At 40.3% G+C, this 24713-nt stretch overlaps 1 protein-coding gene across 1 annotated transcript in view; it reads right to left on the bottom strand.

The window, feature by feature from the left end:
- Positions 1-17253, bottom strand: part of LOC126092761 (probable cytochrome P450 9f2) — a 45132-nt gene extending 27879 nt beyond the window's left edge. The window contains exons 1-4 of the mRNA XM_049908488.1: positions 17159-17253; positions 14418-14606; positions 12877-13010; positions 2197-2404 (exon numbers count right to left, since the gene is read on the bottom strand). Coding sequence (XP_049764445.1) covers positions 2197-2404; positions 12877-13010; positions 14418-14606; positions 17159-17253 — 626 coding nt within the window. The remainder of the gene's footprint in view (positions 1-2196; positions 2405-12876; positions 13011-14417; positions 14607-17158) is intronic.
- Positions 17254-24713: the final 7460 nt, after the last annotated feature.

Raw genomic sequence — 24713 nt, 5'->3', positions numbered from 1 at the left:
CTGTGGCACTACCAACTGGAGCCACAGAATCACATTCTTCACCAGGGTTTCAACTACCTCTTGTCATTCCCTCAAATGAGAAAAATCCTATCCACTGTTATCCCCACATCTTCCACAGCGGAATTCTAGTGCCCATCCGACTTACACAATATCCTTGTCTTTCTCTGTTCCACCTCTGCTCCCAAACCATTGAAAATTTCATAATCATGTGGACAAACACATACCAATGGCACAGCTAATCATCAATTACACACACAAAGTTGAGCTATTATGATGATACATAATACCTCAACCGACACCTTTCCACGTTGCTCACATTCCCACAACAAACCTAGACACAAGACCTGTTCTAGACATCCACCCACTACCACCTGCTCCAGTCCTGTCACAGGCCTCTCTTACCCCATCAAAGGCATGGCCACCTATGCAAACAACCATGCAATCTACAGTTTAGCTGCAAGTAGGATACTGCATTCTACATGGGCACTGCAACTGACAATGTGAGTGGTCGCCACCAAGCTGTGGCCAGGAGATAGCTGGACCAACCAATTGCTGAGCATGCCACACAACGCAATTTGCTTGATTTCAATGGCTATTTCTTCACAGCCTTTGACATCTGTATCCTTCTCACCAACTCTAGCCTTTCTGAAATACACAAGTGGATGCTCTTTCGGCAATATATTTCTTTGCCATATATCCCTTGGCCTCAACCTTCACCAATACCAATCCACCATCTGGCTATCCCATTCCCTGCTCCCATTCATGCCTTCTACCCTGCCAGCACACCTCACTATCCCTTTCACCTTTCACATTTCTGTCCTCTTCCCTCTACTCACCCCCCACCCCCACCCCCCAGAGTAAAGTGCACAGTGTCCTGGTGTTGCATCCACCAGTCCACTGTCTGGTAACGACCATGTTCTGTTCATTCCCAGAGGCATCACTGACACCTTCCCTAACCCCTAACCTGCACCTCTCCTCCTCCTTGCCCCATACCTTTTCTGTACTACCACTAACCTCCCCAGCACAGATTGTTGCTCTCCTCAGACACAGCCAGATTTCAGCTTCAATGCTTGGAGATGACAGTAGTCATTTGTGTGCAAGTTGAGCTTGTGGGAATGTCTGTGGGTTTTGTTGTCTACATTGGCTATTTGAATAATATTTGCAGTCTATTTCACTGTACTTGCTTGTGACTCAGTGGCTCCTCTATGTGATCAGCAACATTTATCCTTTCATTTTGTTGCTAAAATCTTTTAAAAAAGCTTATACATGAAGTTTAATTGTCAACTGTACAACATATTCTTTACATTGGGAAAGGTAGGTTTAGTAGCAGTAAGATCATGGTAATGAGAATATGAGAGTGTCTATAAATATGATATTCACTGTGAGGAACAAGGAATCAGTTGGACCTTATAGAAGACAATGAAAAAAGTATACCATAGGTATCACATCACTGGTCCTGGTTTATAACGACATAGATGATTTTGATGGGAGCATAATAACCACTGACACAAAACATTTTGAACACACGGACAGTCATTATGTACTTCTGTTCATTCCCAGAGGCATCACTGACACCTTCCCCCACCCCTAACCTGCACCTTAGGATAAGGCTTCTAAGTAAATATGTCTATTGATCATGGAAATCCTTCAATCTAGTCATTACTGCAATTCATAATCATACTGTTGTAAACATTATCTACAGGGGTGACTATCAAGCTCTTTCCAGGTTGCAAATTTCAAAATGTAGTATGGGCAAATTATTAGTGCCTCTGAAAATTTCTTAAGCAAAGTAAGGTTAGACATGTCTGGTCATTAGGAATTATTGGTCAGGTACTACAAGCTGGATAAAATTAGTTCCTGCTGTGACCCAGCCTACACTCACTGTCTCCATCCTCCCTCTCATCCTCTGTACTCCCTCTCATTCTCTGCCAATCTGCCATTGGTTATCATCCTCCTGACTCCAAGCCATAGTCTGTTATATGTCCCTTACACAACCCTCTATCCTTTTGATGTTCTGTCTTCTTCAGTCTAAACAGCCAGTAATGTTAGGAACAACATTAATGCTGAAATAATAAATGGTGTGTGTGTGTGTGTGTGTGTGTGTGTGTGTGTGTGGGTGGGTGGGTGGGTGGGTGGGTGTGTGTGTGTATTTTATACTGAGTTCCAGTTCCCTCAGCAAGATCTTATTTCACTCACCTGAATCCGAGAATTTCAGCAAGCTTTGGTGCTTTAACAACTACAAAATGTTTTAGGTCTTTCCATAAATTTGGCACTACTATGTTTTGAGCCATATTCCAAAAATCAGCCTCCGGGTCTCTGAAAGCATTTCCTTTAAGACCAAAGACACTTGATGCAATGATATCTGTTGCAAACTGAAGTGAAAACTGCTTAATATCCACACCATCTAGAGGGAAAACCAATGACAATGATTAAAAAGCTTGAACTACCTCTTAATAAAAAATATATTAGCGGTAATTACTTTTATTCCATCATTATGCTGAATTTTCAAATAAATTTAACTGTCAATGTAGTGCTCTGTGGAACACAAATTTTAGAATAAGTTTTTAATCTACACTAAGCTTTTCATGTACACTACAAGAATCTGCTTCATCATTAAGTAAATCTGGCTGATAGAATTTCTCGCCAGAGATGATACAACAGTTTAACACAAATAAATATATATAAGAATTTCTTTCTCATGTTTTACATGTAGGACTCTGCGTAATTAATACAGATACCTCTCTCTCAATCTGGGGCCTGTGCACCTGCCCTGCCTTCACAATCATTAATTCATTCATCATTTTCTATAGATCCCATCAAGAAGAAGAACCTTCAGGAATATGGAATGAGTCAAGATATACATTAACATGAAACAAATACATCATAGAAACTTAACCTCTATATTGTACTATCACTATACTATTTAATACTGTTCGAACTTATGGCATCAAAATTTAATCAAGTAAATTAGTAATAAAACTGCTACTTTTAAAAGAAACTGCTGTCTCAGCCTTTTTGCATAGTTGCTGTTTATCTGTTATTAGTAAGTTAACATTTACTTAATTGCAATAATATTTTTCAAAGAAAATATTTTTACCTTTATGTACAATGAGCCCTATTTATAGTTCATTATTACCTGTCATACAACTTTATAATGAATATTGATATTTGCCATGTAGATAACAGATATTTTAAATACCTGAGTCTGGATATGCAGACAATTTGTAGAAAGTGTGTCTAATGAGGTATTCTTTTGAATTGGTTTGTAATCCCAATTTTTTGCTTTATATTAGGTGGGAATATCTTACCACCAGAGTACATAACTCCATTCTGAACCCACAACAGGGAAGCAAGTTTTGGTATCTGGCAGTGATTTGGATTCCCCACCCAGCTTTGGCATCAATATACAGGAAAGGCCAGAGACACTGTGGCTTCATACCACAAACACAGCTAGCCTCTGTAGAGGTTCCCACTGCCACCTCAAGCATGTAATGTAACAGTGTCTATCAACATCACTGCCCCACGCATATATGGCTGTTCTCACTTTTCTCTGAAGCCTTCATTATATGCTGTTGAGAGTAGAGTGACTGACCTTGGCTGTGTTTATGTTTTTCAGTTCAGATCACTCCTTGGACTGTTTGCAAATGCTTATGACAATTTTTCCTACTATCCGGACTTTGCTTCTGGCCGGCCGTTCACTTCATTAATGGTGCCATCATTGCCCAGATGAACCACCTGTTTGTTTCAGCTGTCTGTGCATCACCACCAGTGTGAGTGATCATAATCTGTGTTCAACCCATATTGTATAAGGTAGCTGGTCTGCACATTTTGCAACTTTATGTAAACACAGGGCTCTAAAACATACAAAAGATGAACAACACAAAGTGGATCAAATAATAAACATTTATTAAGTTTATTTAAAGTAATACTCAGCTTCGAGCATTAATAGATGCATGACTGGACATGCTGACTTGCCTAACACAGTGAAGATAGCCATCTAATCTATAAATATTTAGTTGAACTGCCATTTTTGAGAGTACTGTGTTCTGTCTCTGACAAATAACTTCACTAGGCACTTGGTGTTGAACAGTCTGTTGAACACTCATAAACAGTGGTTTGTTGCTTGGTGGTGAACGAAGAATCATCAGCTGATGTAGACTAGAAATGTATAACAGTAGCCACTCAGACGTGAACTTGGTGTGAACTGAGTCAGATGTGAACTGCAACTGATCTTGATGTGTAAATTCTATGAGAGTCACCATGTTTTGGTTTTGCTTACACACTACAATCGGCAGAATAATCTTGGATTTTGACAAGGAAAACCATTTCAGATATCAGTGTCCACTGGGGCAGCTGATATCACTCGCAGCAGATGCTTGCTATATACAATTTATATCCAGACCCAGATGTCAGAATGAAGACATAGCTCCACGTGCTGCTTTGACAGTCTTGTAACAGAGGCAGAAATTGGTCATTTATTGTGAGTGTTATCTAGGTGGCAACAGATTGGAACTCAGCGTGGTGCCACAGCAGGAGTGCATGACAGTAGTGCCCTCTGGTCTATATTGCTGTGTACCAGTGACGAAGTACAAAGCAATTTACTTTGGTTGCACTATCCCAGAAGATAATTATAGAAGAGAACACAGCATAAAAATGTGCAAAATAAGCCAACACTTGACTTTAAGTCAATGCAGTGGCACAGTGGAGCATGCTTCTAAGGGTATAGCACATTGAAATAAGCCTTCAGATTAGTTTATCAATGTCTTGACTCCATTTTAACTTCTTATCCAGTTGAACATCCAGAGACACAAGCGCTACATTCATTGTGTGATCATTAATGTTTACGTCCGGTGCTAAAAGGTCATCATTACTTGTTGGAAATTGTATAATATGATATATTAAGAGATTAAGGCTTAAACATTAAACCATTTGTAGGCCTGTTCAGCTATCATCTGAGATGTGTCTTCTAAGGTTGAGTTTGAATCCTTGATTAGTATGTTTGTGTTCTCAGAAAACACTACAGTTTTTGAACTGCTCTTCATTCAAAGATCAGTTCTACATGTTAGAAACAAGTGTTGGTCCAGTACTAATCTCTCTGGCACACTACACATTGTGTATGCCATTCTGAGGTTATTTTTGTACTTGTGACACAGTCTAACAATGGAATCTATAAGTAGGAATATCAACAATGTAGGAGGGGATAGGTTGCTACTTACCATAAAGAAAATATGTCAGTTGCAGATAGGCACAACTAAACGGCCCTTACGCATAAGTGTTTGGCCACAGTCTTCATCAGAAAAAGAGAAGCATACACCACTCATTCACACAAGCAAGCACGCAGAATGCACAGATGACCACCAACTCCTGCAGCTTGGAGCAGAATACAGCTATCACATAGAATAGAAGCAGCAATCTGGAGGGGTGGAGAATAGGAAGGGATGGTAGCACAGGGGGAAGGGAAGAGTGGAACACTCTCTGGTGGAGTGTGCAGGGGCTAGAATACCAACATGCACAGTATCAGAAGATTGTGTGACAGAAAGGTGGGAGGAATGGAGCAAAAAGGAGAGGAACAGGGAAAGGTGGGAAGATGCAATGGCAGTGGGTGGCAAACAAATAGGATTGCAAATGAGAATGTGGAGGTGATAGGGCAGAGAGTGTTGGAAACTGTTGTGTGGAGGGTGTGGGTAGAGTATGCTACCGCAGTTTGAGGCTGGGATAGTTACAGGAGCAGAGAATATGTTGTAAGGATAACTCCCATGTGCACAGTTCAGAAAAGCTGGTGGTGAAGGGCAGGATCCAAATTACTCAGGTAATGAAATAGCCACTGAAATGAAGTGTGTTACTTTCATCAGTATGTTGTGCCACAGTATGGCCTGCTTTGCTCTTAGCCACAGTTTGGTGGTGGCCGTTCATTCTAATGGTTGATAGTCACACCAATACAGAAAGCTATGCATTAATTGCAGCAGAGCTGGTAAATAACAAGGCTGCTTTCACAGGTGGCCCAGCCACTGATAAAGCAGGATAAACCTGTGACAGAACTGGAACAGGAAGTGCCGGGTGGGGAGACTGGGCAGATTTCGCATTTGGGTCTTTCACGGGGAAATGATCCCTGTGGCAAGGTGTTGGGATTGTGAGTGGTATAGGGATCGACTAGGATGTTGTGGAGGTCGTGTGGATGACACAACACCACTTTAGAAGGGGTGGAAAAGATCTTGGGTAGGATGTCCCTCATTCCAGGGCACAATGATACATTCCAGTCTGGGGTGGTATTGGGTGACAAGGGGGCACTTATTTGTGGCTGGTTCTTGAGGGCAGTGAGAGAATTTGGGGTGTGAGGGAAAATGACACAGGAGATCTTTTGTGAACCAGGTTTGAGGAAACATGCCTGTCTGTGAAGGCATTGGTGAAGCCCTCAGCATAATGGGCCAGGGAGTTCTGGTCACTGCAGATGTACCATCCCCAGGTGGACAGGCTGTTTGGCAGGAATTTTGTCATGTGAAAGGGATGACAGATGTTGAACTGAAGGTTCTGCTGGTGGTCGATGGGTTTAATGTAGACAGACGTGTGGATGGAGCCACTGGAGAGAAGGAGATGGCATGCTGGGTTGAGGAAGACCAAATGAAGAGGATGGGAGAGAAGTTGTTGAGGCTGTGAAGGAATGAAGATAGTTTGTTTTGATCCTGAGTCCAGTTTATGAAGATATTGTCAATGAAACTGAACCAGATATGAGATTTGGCTAGGAAAATCTCCTCTAGATGGACACCACCTCCATAAGTTACTCAACCAGCTGACATCTTACTTTCACCTTGGGGTACTAGTATCCAATCCCCACCCTAAACACAGTGTTCCTCCTCATCCACCCCTCATAGTGCCTAAAGCCTGCCTAGCTGACCTTTCCAACTCACCACATTCCCCAACACTGCACCAAATCCAGAGCCAAAACCTTCCTGTAACGCTGTTGTTAATCTTTCCATCAAAACCCTTAGCTCCACAGAAGTTTCAATCCTGTCCAAAGACCTCACCTTTTCCCCTCACATCTAAAATCCTCCCACCACCCTGAAGAACCAGTCACAAAGGAGTGCTCCTTCTTCACCCAGTGCCACCATGGACTGAAACAACTGAACTGCATCCTTCACTAGGACTTTGATTACCTATCATTATGCCTGGAAATGAGGGACATTCCACCTGAGATCTTGCCACTCCTCTGACAGTGGTGTTCCGTTGCCCTCCACAATATCCTAGTCCATCCCTTTGGCACTCCCAATCCCAACCCCTCACCATAGGGATTGTATCCCTGTGATAATCTCAGGTGCAAGACCTGCCTTATCCCCCCACTCAGCACTTCCTAATCCAGTCCTGTCACAAGTTTGTCCTAATCCATCATCATACCTGTGAAAGCAGCCTTCTCATTTACCAGCTCTGCTGCAATCATTTCATAGCTTTCTATATTGGTATGACTACCAACAAGCAGCCCACTAGGATGAACAGCCACTGCAAAAATGTGGCCATGAGCAGAAGCAGACCACTGTGTGACACAACATGGAGATTAATGAAACATGCTTGACTTCAATAGCTGCTTCACTACCTGAGCCATCTGTATCTTGCCCTCCACCACCAGCTTTCCTGAACTGCACAGATGGGAGTTATCCTTACTAGACATTCTCTCTTCCTGTAATTATCCCCCCCTTAAATTAACATACTATCCCCACACCTGCCACCCAACAGCTTCCACCTGCTCCTCTGTCCTATCACCTCCTTCACCCAACCATCCCTCCATGCTGTTCCCCTTTTCCCTTCATTTTCCCCAACTTCCTGTCCTACAACCTCCTGACAGTGCACCTGTTGGCATTCCAGTCCCTGCACGCTCTGCCAGTCAGTGCTCCTCCCTTCTACCATCTGTACATTGCTATCCCTCCCCATTCCCCACCCCTTACTGATTGTTGCTTCCATCCCACATGATAGCAGCATTCTTGCACGAGCTGCTGGAGTTGGTGGTCATGTGTGTGTTATGTGTGCTTGCTTATGTGGATGAATGGTGTGTATTTCTCTTTTTCTGATGAAATCTGTGGGCAAAAGCTTATGTGTAAGTGTCTTTTAATTGTGCCTGTCTGCAACTTAACATATCATCTTCATGGTAAGTAGCAATATATTTTTTTCTACATTATTGTTACATTGTCATACATCCTCTGCTTGCTGTTATGGAGTTAATATTCCATCTATACAATTGGGATGCTGTTAGTGCCATAAGACTTCAATTTTCTACATAGAATTTTATGATCTTCACAGTTAAAGTTTTCCCCAACCTATTCCTCATTCCTCCCTGAGGAAGGAACTAAATGCTCTGAAACTATGGTAGTTTCTGTTCTGCATTTATATGTCTCTATTAGCAGCACTTAAAATTTTGTCTCCTGATGGTGAATATTAACCAGTTATTCTTTCTTCTTGTAATTTTTCATGCATAACACCAAGTAACAGATGTAGAATTTGACAGATTTTAGACTGAATTTAGAATTAAAAGTATATTCTGAACTTTAAAATCTGCTTCAACAGTGTAAATAAATGAATATAATTATCTATTTCATGGCAATCTGATTTTGTCAATCATTTCATAGATTTTTTGGGACAATATCAAGTAATCTGAAACTTCAATATCCCCAGGCCTTGTGTAGTTCAGTGGCTCCAAAGAAAACTAAAAAAAATCTGCTGATTATGTTTACTTGACTCGGTGTTCTGTCTAACAGAATGAATATTTGGATCATATAGTTCTTTTATGCCAACCTGCTGGCCTTTTATAGTAATGTTATCAGACTCCTCTTTTACATTAAGCAATTGTTTGATATACTCCTGTCAGCTAAGTAGCATTTTTGTTGTCACTATAAGAATCTTCACATTTTCATTTCATTGTCTAACAATTTCATGCTTTTCTTCAGGGAAATTACTTTCAGTTTTTGTGTTTATACCCTCAGTTATATGACAACATTAATTTACTGACTTTCTTGTTTGGTTTGTTTTAAGTATCTTGTCATCTTTCACATATTTGTTTCTTTGGGTGTCTGGTTGAATTTTACCTCACTAGCTTATACCACTGATTTCCCATCTTAACATTTACTTTCATCTACCTAATTGTTTCATCAACAAGCCGGCCTTTTCTACTCTGGTTTTTGTCATATCTTCAATGGCTTCTTGAACCTGAATTATTTCCTTCTTTGGTCATAGTTTTGTATGCACTGAGATTACTAACCAAAGACATTAAGTACTGAGCCATTAGGGCAATGACAATAAGAAGGAATAAAGGAAGGGTTATGAAAGTTACAGGATGGTGAGAAACACATTTTGTTCAGTTCATCTGGTGAAATCATCCACTTTGAGATAGTGCCAGCAAGTACATTATGATCAATGAAGCTCCTAGTTACATGTGAATTTCATTTTCTGCACCCATGCACAAAATGCTAAGTTAAGTCCTTGCCACATCAAAAAGTAAGGTTAATAGTACTTGAATAATGATGCTTCATGTATTATTTTATTTTAAGAGATTCATTAAGTTGTCTTCCTTCAGTTTTATCACATTTGCACAACTTATCCTTTTGTGTTTCGTATAAAAAGTAAATTGTCATTGCTTTTTCATGCCATTCTCACTGAAGCCTCTCTTTCTACATTGTTTGCTTGATGTACTATTTTTAGTTTTATTTTATTCATCCATTATATTTTATTTGTTCGTGTCATTCTTTTATATTTTCTTCTTCCTCTTGCAGGATTTTTTTTTCAGCTGAATAATACCTTTTATTAATAGATATGTGAAATAAGAAATTCAATTTTGATATTTCTTTGTTGCTATTAGTCCTGCTGTGGTAATGCTGATGAAAGAAATAATGACTTTACTGTAACTTCCACATCTGTGATACAAGGCCTTGCTCTCTGTATATATTTATTCATTCAGTCAGTTCCAAACAGAGTTATGTGAACTCATATGTAAGTCCACATCTACATGGATACTCTGAAAATCACACTTAAGTGTCTGGCAGTCTATCAAATAAAAAAATTGAAGACATGCCATAGTATTATCTCCCTAAACAACTTATTTGTTTACCGGTACATCATATTAGAAATTGAAAATTCCTGCTAATAGATAATGATGCCCAATGTAAATTAACTCTTTCCTTACAGTGAATAGAACGCTTTTTCTTAGAAAGTTATCAGTGTAGTCATGTAAGTGTTTGTCAAGCATCTGAAGAGAACAGAATAGCAAATACAAGTACTATGAAGAAATACTACAAATTTCAATGTAACAGCTTTTTTTTATCAGCTGTGTGAGAGGTTTCATTCAGGATTTTTTATGTTTGTGTGGAGCATAGCAAACTTATGTTAGTAATGTAACATTCAGAAAATGTTCGTGAATTCCAGTTAGTTCTAGTGAAAGATGACTACTTCAAATCACTCAGTAGCCCCAAAGGCTCTCCTTTATCATGCCATGCAGAGAACATGAAGTATGATGAAGTGTATAATTAAACAAAAAAGAGGGTTTACATCCAATGTCGCTGGAAACTTATACAACAGTAAACAAGTGAAGAAAGCATATGTGTGTGTGTGTGTGTGTGTGTGTGTGTGTGTGTGTGTGTGTGTGTGTGTGTGTGTGTGTGTGTGTGTGTGTTTGAGTGTTTTCACTCTGATAAAGTAAATTTGGGAAGTAAGTTACAGTGTTCACAAATTTGTTTATGTGCTTATTTAATGCCTAATTCTCAAATGATAACAATAATGAAATGTACTGCAGTACTTAATGGAATAAAAGTAAAACAAAAGTCATCTATTATACTAGCAACCAGACTGCAACTATTTAGTATTTGATGTATGTAATACACTGAGGTGACAAAAATAATGAGATGCCACCTAATATTCTTGAAGTAGTGCATCAACTCGGCATGGCCTCGACAAGTCGTTGGAAGTCTCCTGCAGTAATATTGTGCCATGCTGCCTCTATAGCTGTCCATAATTGTGAAAATGTTGCCAGTGCAAGATTTTGTGCACAAACTGGCATCTCAATTATGTCCCATAAACGTTTGATGGGATTCATGTTGGGCGGTATGGGTGGCCAAACCATTCACTCATATTGTCTAGCATGTTGTTCAAACCATCTGTGAACACTTATGGCCTAGCGATAAGGTGCATTGTCATCAATTAAAATTTCATCATTTTTTGGGAACATGACATCCATGAATGGCTGAAAATCATCTCCACATAGCAGAACATCCAGAGGACCCAGCCCATTCCATGTAAACACAGCCCACATCATTATGGAACCACCACCAGCTTGTGCAGTGTCTTGTTGATTACTTGGGTCCATTGCTTCACAGGGTCCATGCCACACTGAACACTAGCATCTACTCTTACCAACAGAAATAGGGAGTCACCTGATTACGCCATGGTTTCCCAGTCATCTAGGGTCCAGTCAATGTGGTCACAAGCCCAGGTTAGGTGATGCAGGTAATGTGTTCTTAGCAAGGGCAGTCATGATGGTCACCTGCTCCCATAGCTCATTAATGCCAAATTTCACCACACTGTCCTAATGTATATGGTTGTCAAATGTTCCACATTGACTTCTGCAGTTATTTCATGTAGTGTTGCTTGTCTGTTAGCTCTGCCAACTCCACGCAAACATAACTGCTCTTGGTTGTTACAGAAGGCCGTCAGCCACTGCATTGTCCATTGTTAGAGATTATGCCTGAAATGTGGATTCTTGGCATACTTTTGACATTGTGGGTAGCAAACTATTGAATTCTCTAATAATTTTCAAAATGGCTTGTCCCAAGCATCTAGCTCCAACTACCATTATGCATTCAAAGTCTGTTAATTCCTGGCATGCAGCCATAAACACATTAGTGTCGGAAGTTCCATGCGGCTTTTCGCGGATGATGCTGTAGTATACAGAGAAGTTGCAGCATTAGAAAATTGTAGCGAAATGCAGGAAGATCTGCAGCGGATAGGCACTTGGTGCAGGGAGTGGCAACTGACCCTTAACATAGACAAATGTAATGTATTGAGAATACATAGAAAGAAGGATCCTTTATTGTATGATTATATGATAGTGGAACAAACACTGGTAGCAGTTACTTCTGTAAAATATCTGGGAGTATGCGTGCGGAACGATTTGAAGTGGAATGATCATATAAAATTAATTGTTGGTAAGGCGGGTACAAGGTTGAGATTCATTGGGAGAGTCCTTAGAAAATGTAGTCCATCAACAAAGGAGGTGGCTTACAAAACACTCGTTCGACCTATACTTGAGTATTGCTCATCAGTGTGGGATCTGCACCAGATTGGGTTGACGGAGGAGATAGAGAAGATCCAAAGAAGAGCGGCGCGTTTCGTCACAGGGTTATTTGGTAACCGTGATAGCGTTACGGAGATGTTTAACAAATTCAAGTGGCAGACTCTGCAAGAGAGGCGCTCTGCATCGCGGTGTAGCTTGGTGTCCAGGTTTCGAGAGGGTGCGTTTCTGGATGAGGTATCGAATATATTGCTTCCCCCTACTTATACCTCCCAAGGAGATCACGAATGTAAAATTAGAGAGATTAGAGCGTGCACAGACGCTTTCAGACAGTCGTTCTTCCCGCGAACCATATGCGACTGGAACAGGAAAGGGAGGTAATGACAGTGGCACATAAAGTGCCCTCCGCCACACACCGTTGGGTGGCTTGCGGAGTATAAATGTAGATGTAGAGTAGATGGAAACCTTTTCACATGAATTACCTGAGTAAAAATGACAGTTCTGCCAATGCACTGCCCTTTTCAAACTTTTGTATGTGATACTGTCACTGTATGTACATATGCATATTGATACCCCATTACTTTTTGTCACCTCAGTGTATATGTATAACAAACCTTGACTCCTGGCTTCTGGCAATTTTTCTAAGTATACCAAGGCCTCCTTGGTAACTTCCATCATCAAAGGGAATATTGGTCGAATTTTTGCTACTGTCATTGCTGGAGTCAAGAGATTTCTTGTGACTTTCCATCTGCAAAGATAGAGAAGTGCTGATTTTAATATCCACAAAAATTGAGACTTTGCATTTAAAGTACATTAGCAGAAACATTCTTGCTTAGTTTATGTGTATCCAAAACTTACAGTACATATATGATTTGTAATTATATGTTGGGGTTATTTTTATGTGCAAGTAAGCCAGATGAGGACTCTGTTGCAAGAACAATGCTGTACATTAAGTAGAATCTCAGTCACAAATCTCTGAAAGCTCAAATTCCAGAATGAGTCAGGAAAAGTATTACCTCCTCCAACATACCAGTATATCCCAAGTAATGACCATAGTAGTAAAATAAGAGAAATTCAGAATCTTGCATAGGTGTGTCAACAGCCTTTCTTCCCATGTAGCATCATCATATTGAATGGGAAGAGGGGACAAATTATTTTGGTATCCTATGTACACTATACAACACATCATACAGTGGCTTGCAGTGCATAGCTAGATGTAGGTCCATATTTTAAATTACACTTTTGAGATATTTCAGAGCTACAAAATATTTATCACAGGATAGTATTTATCTACAATTGCAACAAAAGAAGGTGTGTTTACAATGCCTGTTACTATTCATTATGCAGCTAACAAGGGTCTTTAGCTTTTGAATATTAATAAAAAATAAAATTTATGGGGAAGGCTAATAAAAAATGTTCTTATTTTTTTTGAATCATGGCATTATCTTTGTGGAGGATAGCAACAATCCAGGAACTGTTGAAAAGTTTCTAGTTTCAGATTTTGATACAGTTTTCCAATAAACAATTAACTGTTTCAGATGGTCATTTGAGAGTGTTTGTACTTACTCTACATGATTGCTGATTTATTATGTCACTATCATAGACTTTCTTTTAACTTTTTAGGGATTCTCAGTTTCTTGTTTTATGTCACACAGGGCCTTATTCAGAACCTTTGTACCTGAATAAAGACCCTCTCTCCAAGACCTAGATAGTTTTAATCCAATCTTCAAGCCATTTCCTGCCACCAGTCCCACACCAAAAGTTTTATAAAGCTCATTATTTGATTCTGTAGGTCTCCCTTCAGTTCATTTTATAGCTCTTTGTATAAAAATCTCAATGTTTTATAATTAGTTTTCTTGGACCTACATGATAAATAAGTAAAATAAATCCATCCTGCAATCTACTCTTCCCTCTCCCATCTCGTCACATGCAGGATTATGTGCAGTATGCCAAGTCCCTGCCTGCTTTGTAGTCAGCTTCCACCTGATGCCATATTCATATTTATGTGCATCCTCCATATCATATCATTACTCATGTGTTTCCCTCACTTTTTTCATGTTCACCACAACCACTACACAAGTACACAAATCTGACAACACTGTTATTGAAACACTGAAGCAAGAGAGATATAAGAGCACATGATATCATGGCATACCTTTCCTCTTGCTGTGCAGATGGACTTTTTCCAACTACTGGGTCAACTTCTTCACTCACTTGGAATTCATTGTCACTAAAATTGTGGAATTCCTTAACCAGAACTGTCTTTATTAGCTCCAGATCTCGCAATAAAATTGCTGGTTGGTGACACTTGTAAAAACCACCATATGGATGGTCTTCCAGCTTCCTGTAAAAACCGTTGTGTTCAACATAAAAATTGAGCTGATATTTTATGTTCAAATATAGTTTCTTCACAAGAAATTGTTCCATTTTTACTTTTAATGACAGTATTAAAAAGTAGCTTGGTGAATCACATCAATAGAAAAAAAAACAATATTATATTGATGTAGCAGGTATTTTCTTTCCACATAAAAAAGTTTCTGTTCCTTGATAATGTAACTTCTAGAAATTAGTATCTATTAATTTCTGCAATACTTTTATATTATGGTACTTCAGTTTTTCTTCTCCTACTTACATGTACAAATCTTGATACACAGAGCTAAGGGCTTTCTTTCTTGTGATATAATCACCAATATTACCAAAGAATAATACTGGTTTCACAAAAGGCACATCTTGTAGTTGCCAGTGCCTGTATTTCCACATCATATAAGCATAGAGTACACTTACTGTTGCCACTAAAAATAGTAAGCAATCCAATCTCCATAGTGGAAATATTTCCAAAAGAGATGTCATAGCCCACGCAGGCACTGAAATTGTTTTATGGAAGAAATTAGTACACAAGGACAGAGTGGCTTACCTATTGTAATGAAATTCAAAGTATAAATGAATTTGATAATGGGTTCTTTAATAATAAAACAACAATGGAAACAAGTACTTTTTTGTAGATTAATATTATAATGCAAATCCCTAGATCATAACACACAGTGAAATGAGTAAAGGCAAGCATGCACCACACAATGGATGCACTGGATAGTCTATAGCCTCATTAACTAGAAGTGAATAAACAGTTGGTAAGTTACATTTCGCCACTGCTACTAACTTACTGCAACGTTGAATGTTTTGTTAACATGACTCTTCACTGCATAATATCTCTGCAGTAAGCTATTTACAAAATAGTTAATATACTATTGTTAACATCAAAAACACCCTAAAATAGAGTCATTGTTGTAATTCAGTTGTGATGGTATACATATTTATATGCAACATTAAATACTGATACAATATGGAAAATGTGGCAGGGGTTTATGTAATTCCATCTATTTTATTCTTAACTATATGAAAAAGGTATCAGTGTCTGTATAAACTAAAATAACTGCTCTGACTTAGAGGTGTGCATGTGAGGAAAGAAATTTCTGAACTTACACAATAAAAATGTATCATGTGTATTAGTGGTTATTATGTTTGATCAAAACATTGTGTGTGTGTGTGTGTGTGTGTGTGTGTGTGTGTGTGTGTGTGTGTGTGTGAGTAAGGGGGTGAGAGGGGGAGAGAGAGAGAGAGAGAGAGTGTGTGTGTGTTTCAGTATCACATCACTGCAGTATATATATTCTACTTTTGAACGTGTTCCTTTTGCAGCATTCTACAAAGTCTGCAGCAGTCATGAAACCCTATGTTGAATAGGCACGACTATTTCCTTATTCACTGTTCAGACATGACAGAGCTATTTTCTTTATGAACTGCAGTAGAATAAATCATTCTGGAGAAGAACTACATTTATAAATTTAAAACAATGAAGGCTATAAATTCATCCAAGATTTTTCCTCATCCATATTGTTTCTATTACATTATATTTTACGTTATAAAAGTTTCAATATCAGTTTGCCACTTTTTGTTGTTGGAGCTAGAACTGTTCTTCGTTAACACAACATTTGTAGTATTCATCAGTATCCAAATCAGACAGGATACTATGATATGTTACAGTATGTCATTGAACAAATGGATGTAATTCCTTATTCACTTTTTATACATGACGAAATTATTCTTTATGCTCTGCAGTACAATAAACTATTCACCACACACAAAAAACGAAGCACCTTGTGTCAAGATTAGTCTATTGCACTGACGTGAATAAAAAACACAGTGATATACTGAGAGACATCAGGTTATCATGTCCACTGTAGGCTCTGCAGAACACCAGAAATGTGACGTTAGAGAAGAACTGTTCTAATACCAACAGGAAAAAGTTGCAAATTGGTATTGAAATTTTTACTGTCTAAAATATGGTGTCATAGAAACGAGATGTGTGAGAAAAGATTTTGACGAATTTATAGATTTGATCATTTTTATTAAAAAAAGATATTCAATTGATGGCACGTAAAAAAGTGTCAAAATATTCGCACTTATTTGTCGTTGCTGCCACAGCACTACAAGGTTCACAACGATCTGCACGATGGTTACGTAATCGATTTAAGTAAAATGTCATCTGCGGTTGAAAGGTAAAAAGCAATATTCCCAGGAAAGATCGTTACTGTGCGTCGTAGAGTTGTGATCGGTATCCGGAGTTATCCCATCGCGCGGCGCGGCGGAACGTCGCCCGCAGAGCTGGACTTCTCGCCCGCTTACCTGCCGGCGCGCTGCGGCGGATCGCGCGGTGTGAGTGTCGGCGGCGAGTGGCGGCCAACGGCGGACGGATTGCCGTCGGAAGCGAGGTCCCAGGGTCAGGCTGGGCTCCGGATCGCTGCCAATTGTTCCCAATTATTGTTAGGGACGGTGGCGGAATTACGGCGATATGTGCCAGCCATGACCCGGTCGCTCCCGCCGGCTGTCTCCCTGGCTCGCCTCGCGGGCACGCAGCCGCACCGCACGCCCGGGCCCCGCTTCCGGAGCCTGTAATTGGCGCGCAGCGGGCGGTTAATAGCAGCGTCGCCACCCATTGACTCGCACTCACAACCGACTTTTTTTTTCACTTTCTCCTTAAACGTCACCTCTGTCGTTATTGAGGTATCGGGTGTGATTCTGTAGTTTTTCTGAGGCAGGTGCATAAGTTCGTATCGGTTTTGTTTCGCGTGTTGGCAGTCCTAGCGAAACAGTTTGTCTATCGATTGTCAGTTTTTATTTGTAGTTCACCGCTGCTAGTTATGTTTACTTGAGCGCTGAAAGACCTGAGTCGAAACAAGGCCCCGGGAGTAGACAACATTCCATTAGAACTACTGACGACAATGGAAGAGCCAGTCATGACAAAACTCTGGCATCTGGTGAGCAAAATGTATGAGACAGGCGAAATACTCTCAGACTTCAAGAAGAATATAATAATTCCAATCCCAAAGAAAGCAGGTGTTGACAGATGTGAAAATTACCGAACTATCAGTTTAATAAGTCACAGCTGCAATATACTAATGCGAATTCTTTATAGACGAATGGAAAAACTGGTAGAAGCTGACCTCGGGGAAGATCAGTTTGGATTCCGTAGAAATACTGGAACACGTGAGGCAATACTGGCCCTACAATTTATCTTAGAAGCTAGATGAAGGAAGAGCAAACCTACGTTTCTAGCATTTGTAGACTTAGAGAAAGCTTTTGACAATGTCGACTGGAATACTCTCTTTCAAATTCTAAAGGTGGCAGGGGTAAAATACAGGGAGCGGAAGGCTATTTCCAATTTGTACAGAAACCAGATGGCAGTTCTAAGAGTCGAGGGACATGAAAGGGAAGCAGTGGTTGGGAAGGGAGTGAGACAGGTTTGTAGCCTCTCCCCGATGTTATTCAATCTGTATATTGAGCAAGCAGTAAAGGAAACAAAAGAAAAATTCGGAGTAGGCATTAAAATCCATGGAGAAGAAATAAAAACTTTGAGGTTCGCCGATGACATTGTAATTCTGTCAGAGACAGCAAAGGACTTGGAAGAGCAGTTGAACGGAATGGACAGTGTCATGAAAGGAGAGTATAAGATGAACATCAACAAAAGCAAAACGAGGATAATGGAATGTAGTCGAATTAAGTCGGGGGATGCTGAGGGAATTAGATTAGGAAATGAGACACTTAAAGTAGTAAAGGAGTTTTGCTATTTGGGGAGCAAAATAACTGATGATGGTCGAAGTAGAGAGGATATCAAATGTAGACTGGCAATGGCAAGGAAAGCGTGGCTGAAGAAGAGAAATTTGTTAACATCGAGTACAGATTTAAGTGTCAGGTAGTCGTTTCTGGAAGTATTTGTATGGAGCATAGCCACGTATGGAAGTGAAACATGGGGGATAAATAGTTTGGACAAGAAGAGAATAGAAGGTTTTGAAATGTGGTGCTACAGAAGAATGCTGAAGATTAGATGGGTAGGACGCGTGACTAATGAGGAGGTATTGAATAGGATTGGGGAGAAGAGGAGTTATGTGGCACAACTTGACTAGAAGAAGGGATCGGTTGGTAGGACACGTTCTGAGGCATCAAGGGATCACCAATTTAGTATTAGAGGGCAGCGTGGAGGGTAAAAATCATAGAGGGAGACCAAGAGATGAATACACTAAGCAGATTCAGAAGGATGTAGGCTGCAGTACGTACTGGGAGATGAAGAAGCTTGCACAGTATAGAGTAGCATGGAGAGCTGCATCAAACCAGTCTCAGGACTGAAGACCACAACAGCAACATTCCGGGTGAAACAGTTTGTTTATCGATACTCAGTTTTTATTTGTGTTTCACCGCTGCTAGTTATGTGTACATTTTGTCGTTTGTCTTTTGGAGATACTGACAAGGGAACCTCCCCATCGCACCCCCCTCATATTTAGTTATAAGTTGGTACAGTGGATAGGCCTTGAAAAACTGAACACAGATCAATCGGGAAAACAGGAAGAAGTTGTGTGGAACTATTAAAAAAATAAGCAAATTATACAAACTGAGTAGTGCATGCACAAGACAGGCAACCTCAAGGATAAGGTGAGCTGAGGAGCGCCGTGGTCCCGTGGTTAGCGAGAGCAGCTGGGGAACGAGAGGTCCTTGGTTCAAGTGTTCGCTCGAGTGTTAAGTTTAATTTTTTATTTCCAGACGATTATTATCTGTCCGTCCGATGCGAGGTAACAGCGCCGTAGAATGGGGACGCTACACCTAAACAAACATCGAAACACACGACATCATTTTTTTTTTAATAATCTCATTTTGTTCGCTTTTGTTCGTTGCATCTGCTCGGGGCGGACGTCGCATGACATCCGTGTAAGTTCGTTATTAATCGGTTAACTCAGTTTTTTAATACAGAGGGCAATTAAACCCTCTGAGCGAACACCCTGAGCTACCTTGCCGGCTTTTTTTTCATTTTGTTCTATATTGTTCGTTGAATTCGTTCGGGGCGGACGTCCGATGGCACCCGTTCAGGTTCTTTGTTGATCTGTTCGCTCAGTTTATTATTATTATTATTATTATTATTATTATTATTATTACAGAGGGTAGCTAACCCTCTTGCGGAGCACGCTGAGCTACCGTGCCGGCTACGTCAGTCGATTACAGCGCACGGAAGAGAGAGTATTCCTGCTAACGAGGTTCCCTGGCTGGCAGTTGACTGTTCCCTACTTTGGATTAGAGTGCATTAAATACGTGAAATGTATTCCGTGGGCAATATGAATCTAGCAAATATAGCTCGCGACTTCAATAACAAGGTCAATGAATATTTTCCCAACTGTAAGGAATCGGAAAGTTCCTTAAGGGATCGAACGATTGTCGAACATTTGTATGATTATTTCCTACATTTGTTGATAAACAGTACGTGTGGTGATGACGATGCCTTGCTGATTGCTGCGGGGCTGTATGTACCAGATGATGAGATTGTTGACGATCCGTACGAAGTACACGAAGAGGAAATACTGCGACTTCAATCTGATGGTATTTCTTTGGGTTACATGAAGGAAATGCTCCAATACAGGCTACTGTCCAAACCAATTAAAAGACGCAAATATAGATTATGGAGTGAAGTAACAAATAAATTTAAGAAATTTAAAGGGATGGAGGAAAAAGAAGTCGTGGAACGAGGTGGAACCCGAAGACAGAAGTTCAGTGAACTAGAAAACCATGTATACCGACAATTTATTAAAGCCAGAAATGAATTAAGTGCAGTGCATTATACAGACCTACAGATTTGGGGATTGCATTACGCTAAACAAATCGACCTGGTCTTCAAGGCTTCATCTCATTGGCTTGTCACGTTCAAAAGAAAATACAAAATTACGAGCAGGAAGATTACGAAACATGTAAGCAAGAACTACGCGAATAAACTGGAAGAACTTTTAGAGTATTCCAAGACGTTTGTTACAGAAACTAACGTCAGCATTCCAACAGTATGAAGACGCATATATTATCAACACTGATCAGTCCGGTTTTAACTATGAAATGAAATCGACCCGCACGTTATCGTTAGTTGGAGAAGGCGACACGGAATGTACTGCAAACCAGCTGCATGCCACTTCACATAGTTATACCAGACAATATGCTCTGAACAAAGCACGATTTCTTTTACCTACATTTTATTTATGTTTGCAGGAAAAAAATGGTGTATTTGGACCGCAAGTTCAGCAATAGGTGAATACGGTACTTGCGCAAACGCCGAATGTCACTGTGAATTGTAGTGCGTCAGGAAAAATGGAGAAAAGACTAATGAAAGACTGATGAACGTGTGATTGCTCCTTACGCGGACAAAGATTTTGCCTTACTCCTTGACAGCTATACAGGACAGAAGGATCAGGCATTGTACAATTTTGGTGTGGGAGTAGACGTGATTACCATTCCTCCAGGTTGTACACATCTTGTGCAACCGTTAGATGTGTTTGGTTTTCGGCAAGTGAAATACTTTGTGAAAAGATTCTATGGTTTTGCGATGCTGCACAGGTACACAGAGCAGTATTGTTTACGTGATCGTGAGTCAATTATCAAAGTTCAGCAACTCACATAATCAACTTCGCTCTCCAGAATTCCAGGACATGTTCAGATTTGCTTGGACGTATGCAGGATTTGACGGTCTACACACGGAAAAATTTGAAAACGTTAAAAGCATATGTTTTGACAGAGCACAGGGAAAATTGTGCGACTGTGAAACTGTTGCATTCATTTGTTGCAGTTTATGTGACAAACTCTTATTTTTCCATCACTTTTTTGGGAGTGATTATCACATCCACAAGAAAGCCTAAATCGGGCAAGGTAGAAGAATCTTTTTACCCATTCGTCAAGTGTACAAGTTAGGTGGGTAGACAACATATTCCTGTCATGTGACGCACATGCCGTCACCAGTGTCGTATAGAATATATCAGACGTGTTTTCCTGCGGAGGAATCGGTTGACCTATGACCTTGCGATCAAATGTTTTCGGTTCCCATTGGAGAGGCAAGTCCTTTCGTCTACTAATCGCACGGTTTTGCGGTTCGGTTGCAAAACACAGACACTAAACTTATTACAGTGAACAGAGACGTCAATGAACGAACGGACAGATCATAACTTTGCGAAAATAAAGAAACTAAACTTTTCACTCGAGGGAAAACTTGAACCAAGGACCTCTCGCTCCGCAGCTGCTCACGCTAACCACGGGACCACGGCGCTAGTGAGTTCACATTGTCCTTGATGTTACATATCTAGCGCATGGACTACTAAAAAATGGTTCAAATGGCTCTGAGCACTATGGGACTTAACTACTGAGGTCATCAGTCCCCTAGAACTTAGAACTACTTAAACCTAACTAACCTAAGGACATCACACACATCCATGCCCGAGGCAGGATTCGAACCTGCGACCGTAGCGGTCACGCGGTTCCAAACTGACGCGCTTAGAACCGCACGGCCACACCGGTCGGCCATGGACTACTCAATTTGAAAATTTTGCTTATTTTTTTTCATAGTTCCACACAACTTCTTCCTGTTTTCTCGATTGATCTGTGTTCAGTTTTTCAAGGCCTTTCCACTACGCCAACTTATAACTAAATCTGAGGGGGTTCCCTTGTGAGTGGAACTGTGGACGCTAGAAAATGAAGTGTCGAGTGGAGAAATCGGAACATTTCTGGCATATTCTTCTGTTTGAATTTAGTAGAGGGGTGACAGCAGCGGAGGCAACCAGAAACATTTGCGGCGTGTATGGAGATAACTCCATTGAGCAGGGCACGGCAAGAAAATGATTTTGTCGTTTTACGGAGATCTTTTTGACATTAGTGACTCTCCACGTTCAGGAAGACCTTTAGGGTTTGATGAAGATCGTTTAAACTCATTAATTCACAATGATCGACGTCGGTGTTCTCGACAAATGGCAAATATGATGAATTGTGATCATTCCACCATCGTACGACATTTGCATGCAATCGGTAAGGTTCAAAAATCGGGTGTATGGGTACCGCATGCCCTAAACCAAAATCACAAAAAGCAGCGCTTGGCCATATAAGCGTCTCTGCTTCCTCATCAGCAATTAGCTCGTAAATAACACCTACCATTCTTATCCCGTATCGTTACTGGTGGCGAGAAATGATGTCTTTATGCTAACATAAGGAAAAGAAAGGAATGATTGACCTCAGGCAAAGCAGCAACTACCGGTACGAAGGCCTGCGCGCATCCACAAAGGATAATGTTATGCATTTGGTGCAACAGCAACGCTGTGGGCAACTACGAATTGGTTCCTTGATGCTAACAATTATTGTCAACAACTGAGACGCCTTGTAGAGGCAGTTCAAGAACAATCATCAGGAAGACTGCGTGAGGTGATAGTCATCCATGGAGGAGGAGGAGGAGATTAGTGTTTAACGTCCCGTCGACAACGAGGTCATTAGAGACGGAGCGCAAGCTCGGGTTACGGAAGGAAGTGGAAGGAAATCGGCCGTGCCCTTTCAAAGGAACCATCCTGGCATTTGCCTGAAACGATTTAGGGAAATCACGGAAAACCTAAATCAGATAAAGCCCACTCGCATTCTGCTAGACTGACTACAAACACTATGCAGGAGTTGGACTGGTTTCAGTTGGATGTATAAAAACATTAGATGTAATTTGCCCCTCATAAATTATTGGTAGTGTGTAAATTACTAATTAGAAGTTAAAGAAATTGGGCTATAATAAGTTCTGCGAAAATATCGAGAAGTTCGGCCTGAAACAAAGGCTATATACAGGGTGTAAATTTTAAGTTGACCAAACCAGTATAACTCGAAAAATAAGCTTCACACGAAAAAATGTGTAGAATCCAAAGTTGATTATTTTCGAGGGGGACATCTTCTTGTACTAAAATTAGCCCGTCACCCCAGCTCCCTGGGGGTTGGTGCAGGCGGCAACTTTAAAATTTCAAATGGGAACCCCCATTTTTTATTGGAGTATCAGATTCTACATAAAAAACTACGTACATTTTGTCTTAAACATTTGTTTTGATTCTTGGTAATTGGTGCTGTAATTCAAGAAAATCCATGTTCTCATTTTTCCTCAGTTAGTCTTTTACTTTGTTTACTTTATTAGTAAATGAGTTCACTCGTTAATAAGTGTGATGTTTGGTTACTTAGTTAGATAGTCAGATGATTTGTTTCATAATTAAAAGTTGTGTGGGCTCATTACCACGAAACAAACAAAACGTATCCGAAACTGCGGAAGAAATTAATATTTGAGTCAACATTTGTAAAACTCTAATTCCTCTTTCTCAAACCCCACCCTATGGCGAGAGAGGGAGAGTTTTGGTTTTAGCGATTCAAAATTTACGAAGCAAATAAGTATTTTTTATTTATCCGTAACTATTTTCCGCGAAAAAATGAGAACATGGATTTTCTTGAATTACAGCGCCAACTACCAAGAATCAAAACAAATGTTTAAGAAAAAATGTACGTAGTTTTTATGTGAAATCTGATTCGGAAATAAAAAAATGGGAGTTCCCATTTGAAATTTTAAAAATGGCTGGTTCAAATGGCTCTGAGCACTATGGGACTTAACACCTAAGGTCATCAGTCCCCTAGAACTTAGAAATACTTAAACCTAACTAACCTAAGGACATCACACACATCCATGCCCGAGGCAGGATTCGAACCTGCGACCGTAGTGGTCACGCGGTTCCAGACTGAAGCACCTAGAACCGCTCGGCCACACAGGCCGGCCTGAAATTTTAAAGTTGCCTCCCGCCCCACCCCCAGAGGGCTGGGATGGCGGACTAATTTTAGCACCAGCAGATGCCCCCCTCGAAAATAATCAGCTTTGGATGCTACACATGATTTCGTGTGAAGATTATTTTTCGAGTTATTCTGGTTTGTCAACTTAAAGGTTACACCCTGTATATCTCTTCTAATAGTCAACTGGCGCATTTTACTGGTTTTTAAACAGATATTTGCAATTTCGTTGCTGGAACTGGCAGCTCGAGCCAGCTCAGACAAATACGGTACTGCTCATCACGTCTTTCGTAGCTGGAAACTGTGTCGCTGGAAA

The sequence above is a fragment of the Schistocerca cancellata genome, chromosome 7, assembly GCF_023864275.1.
Source record: "Schistocerca cancellata isolate TAMUIC-IGC-003103 chromosome 7, iqSchCanc2.1, whole genome shotgun sequence".
NCBI lineage: Eukaryota > Metazoa > Arthropoda > Insecta > Orthoptera > Acrididae > Schistocerca > Schistocerca cancellata.
The sequence above is the reverse complement of the archived record's forward strand: the minus strand, read 5'-3'. Positions and strand labels throughout refer to the sequence as shown.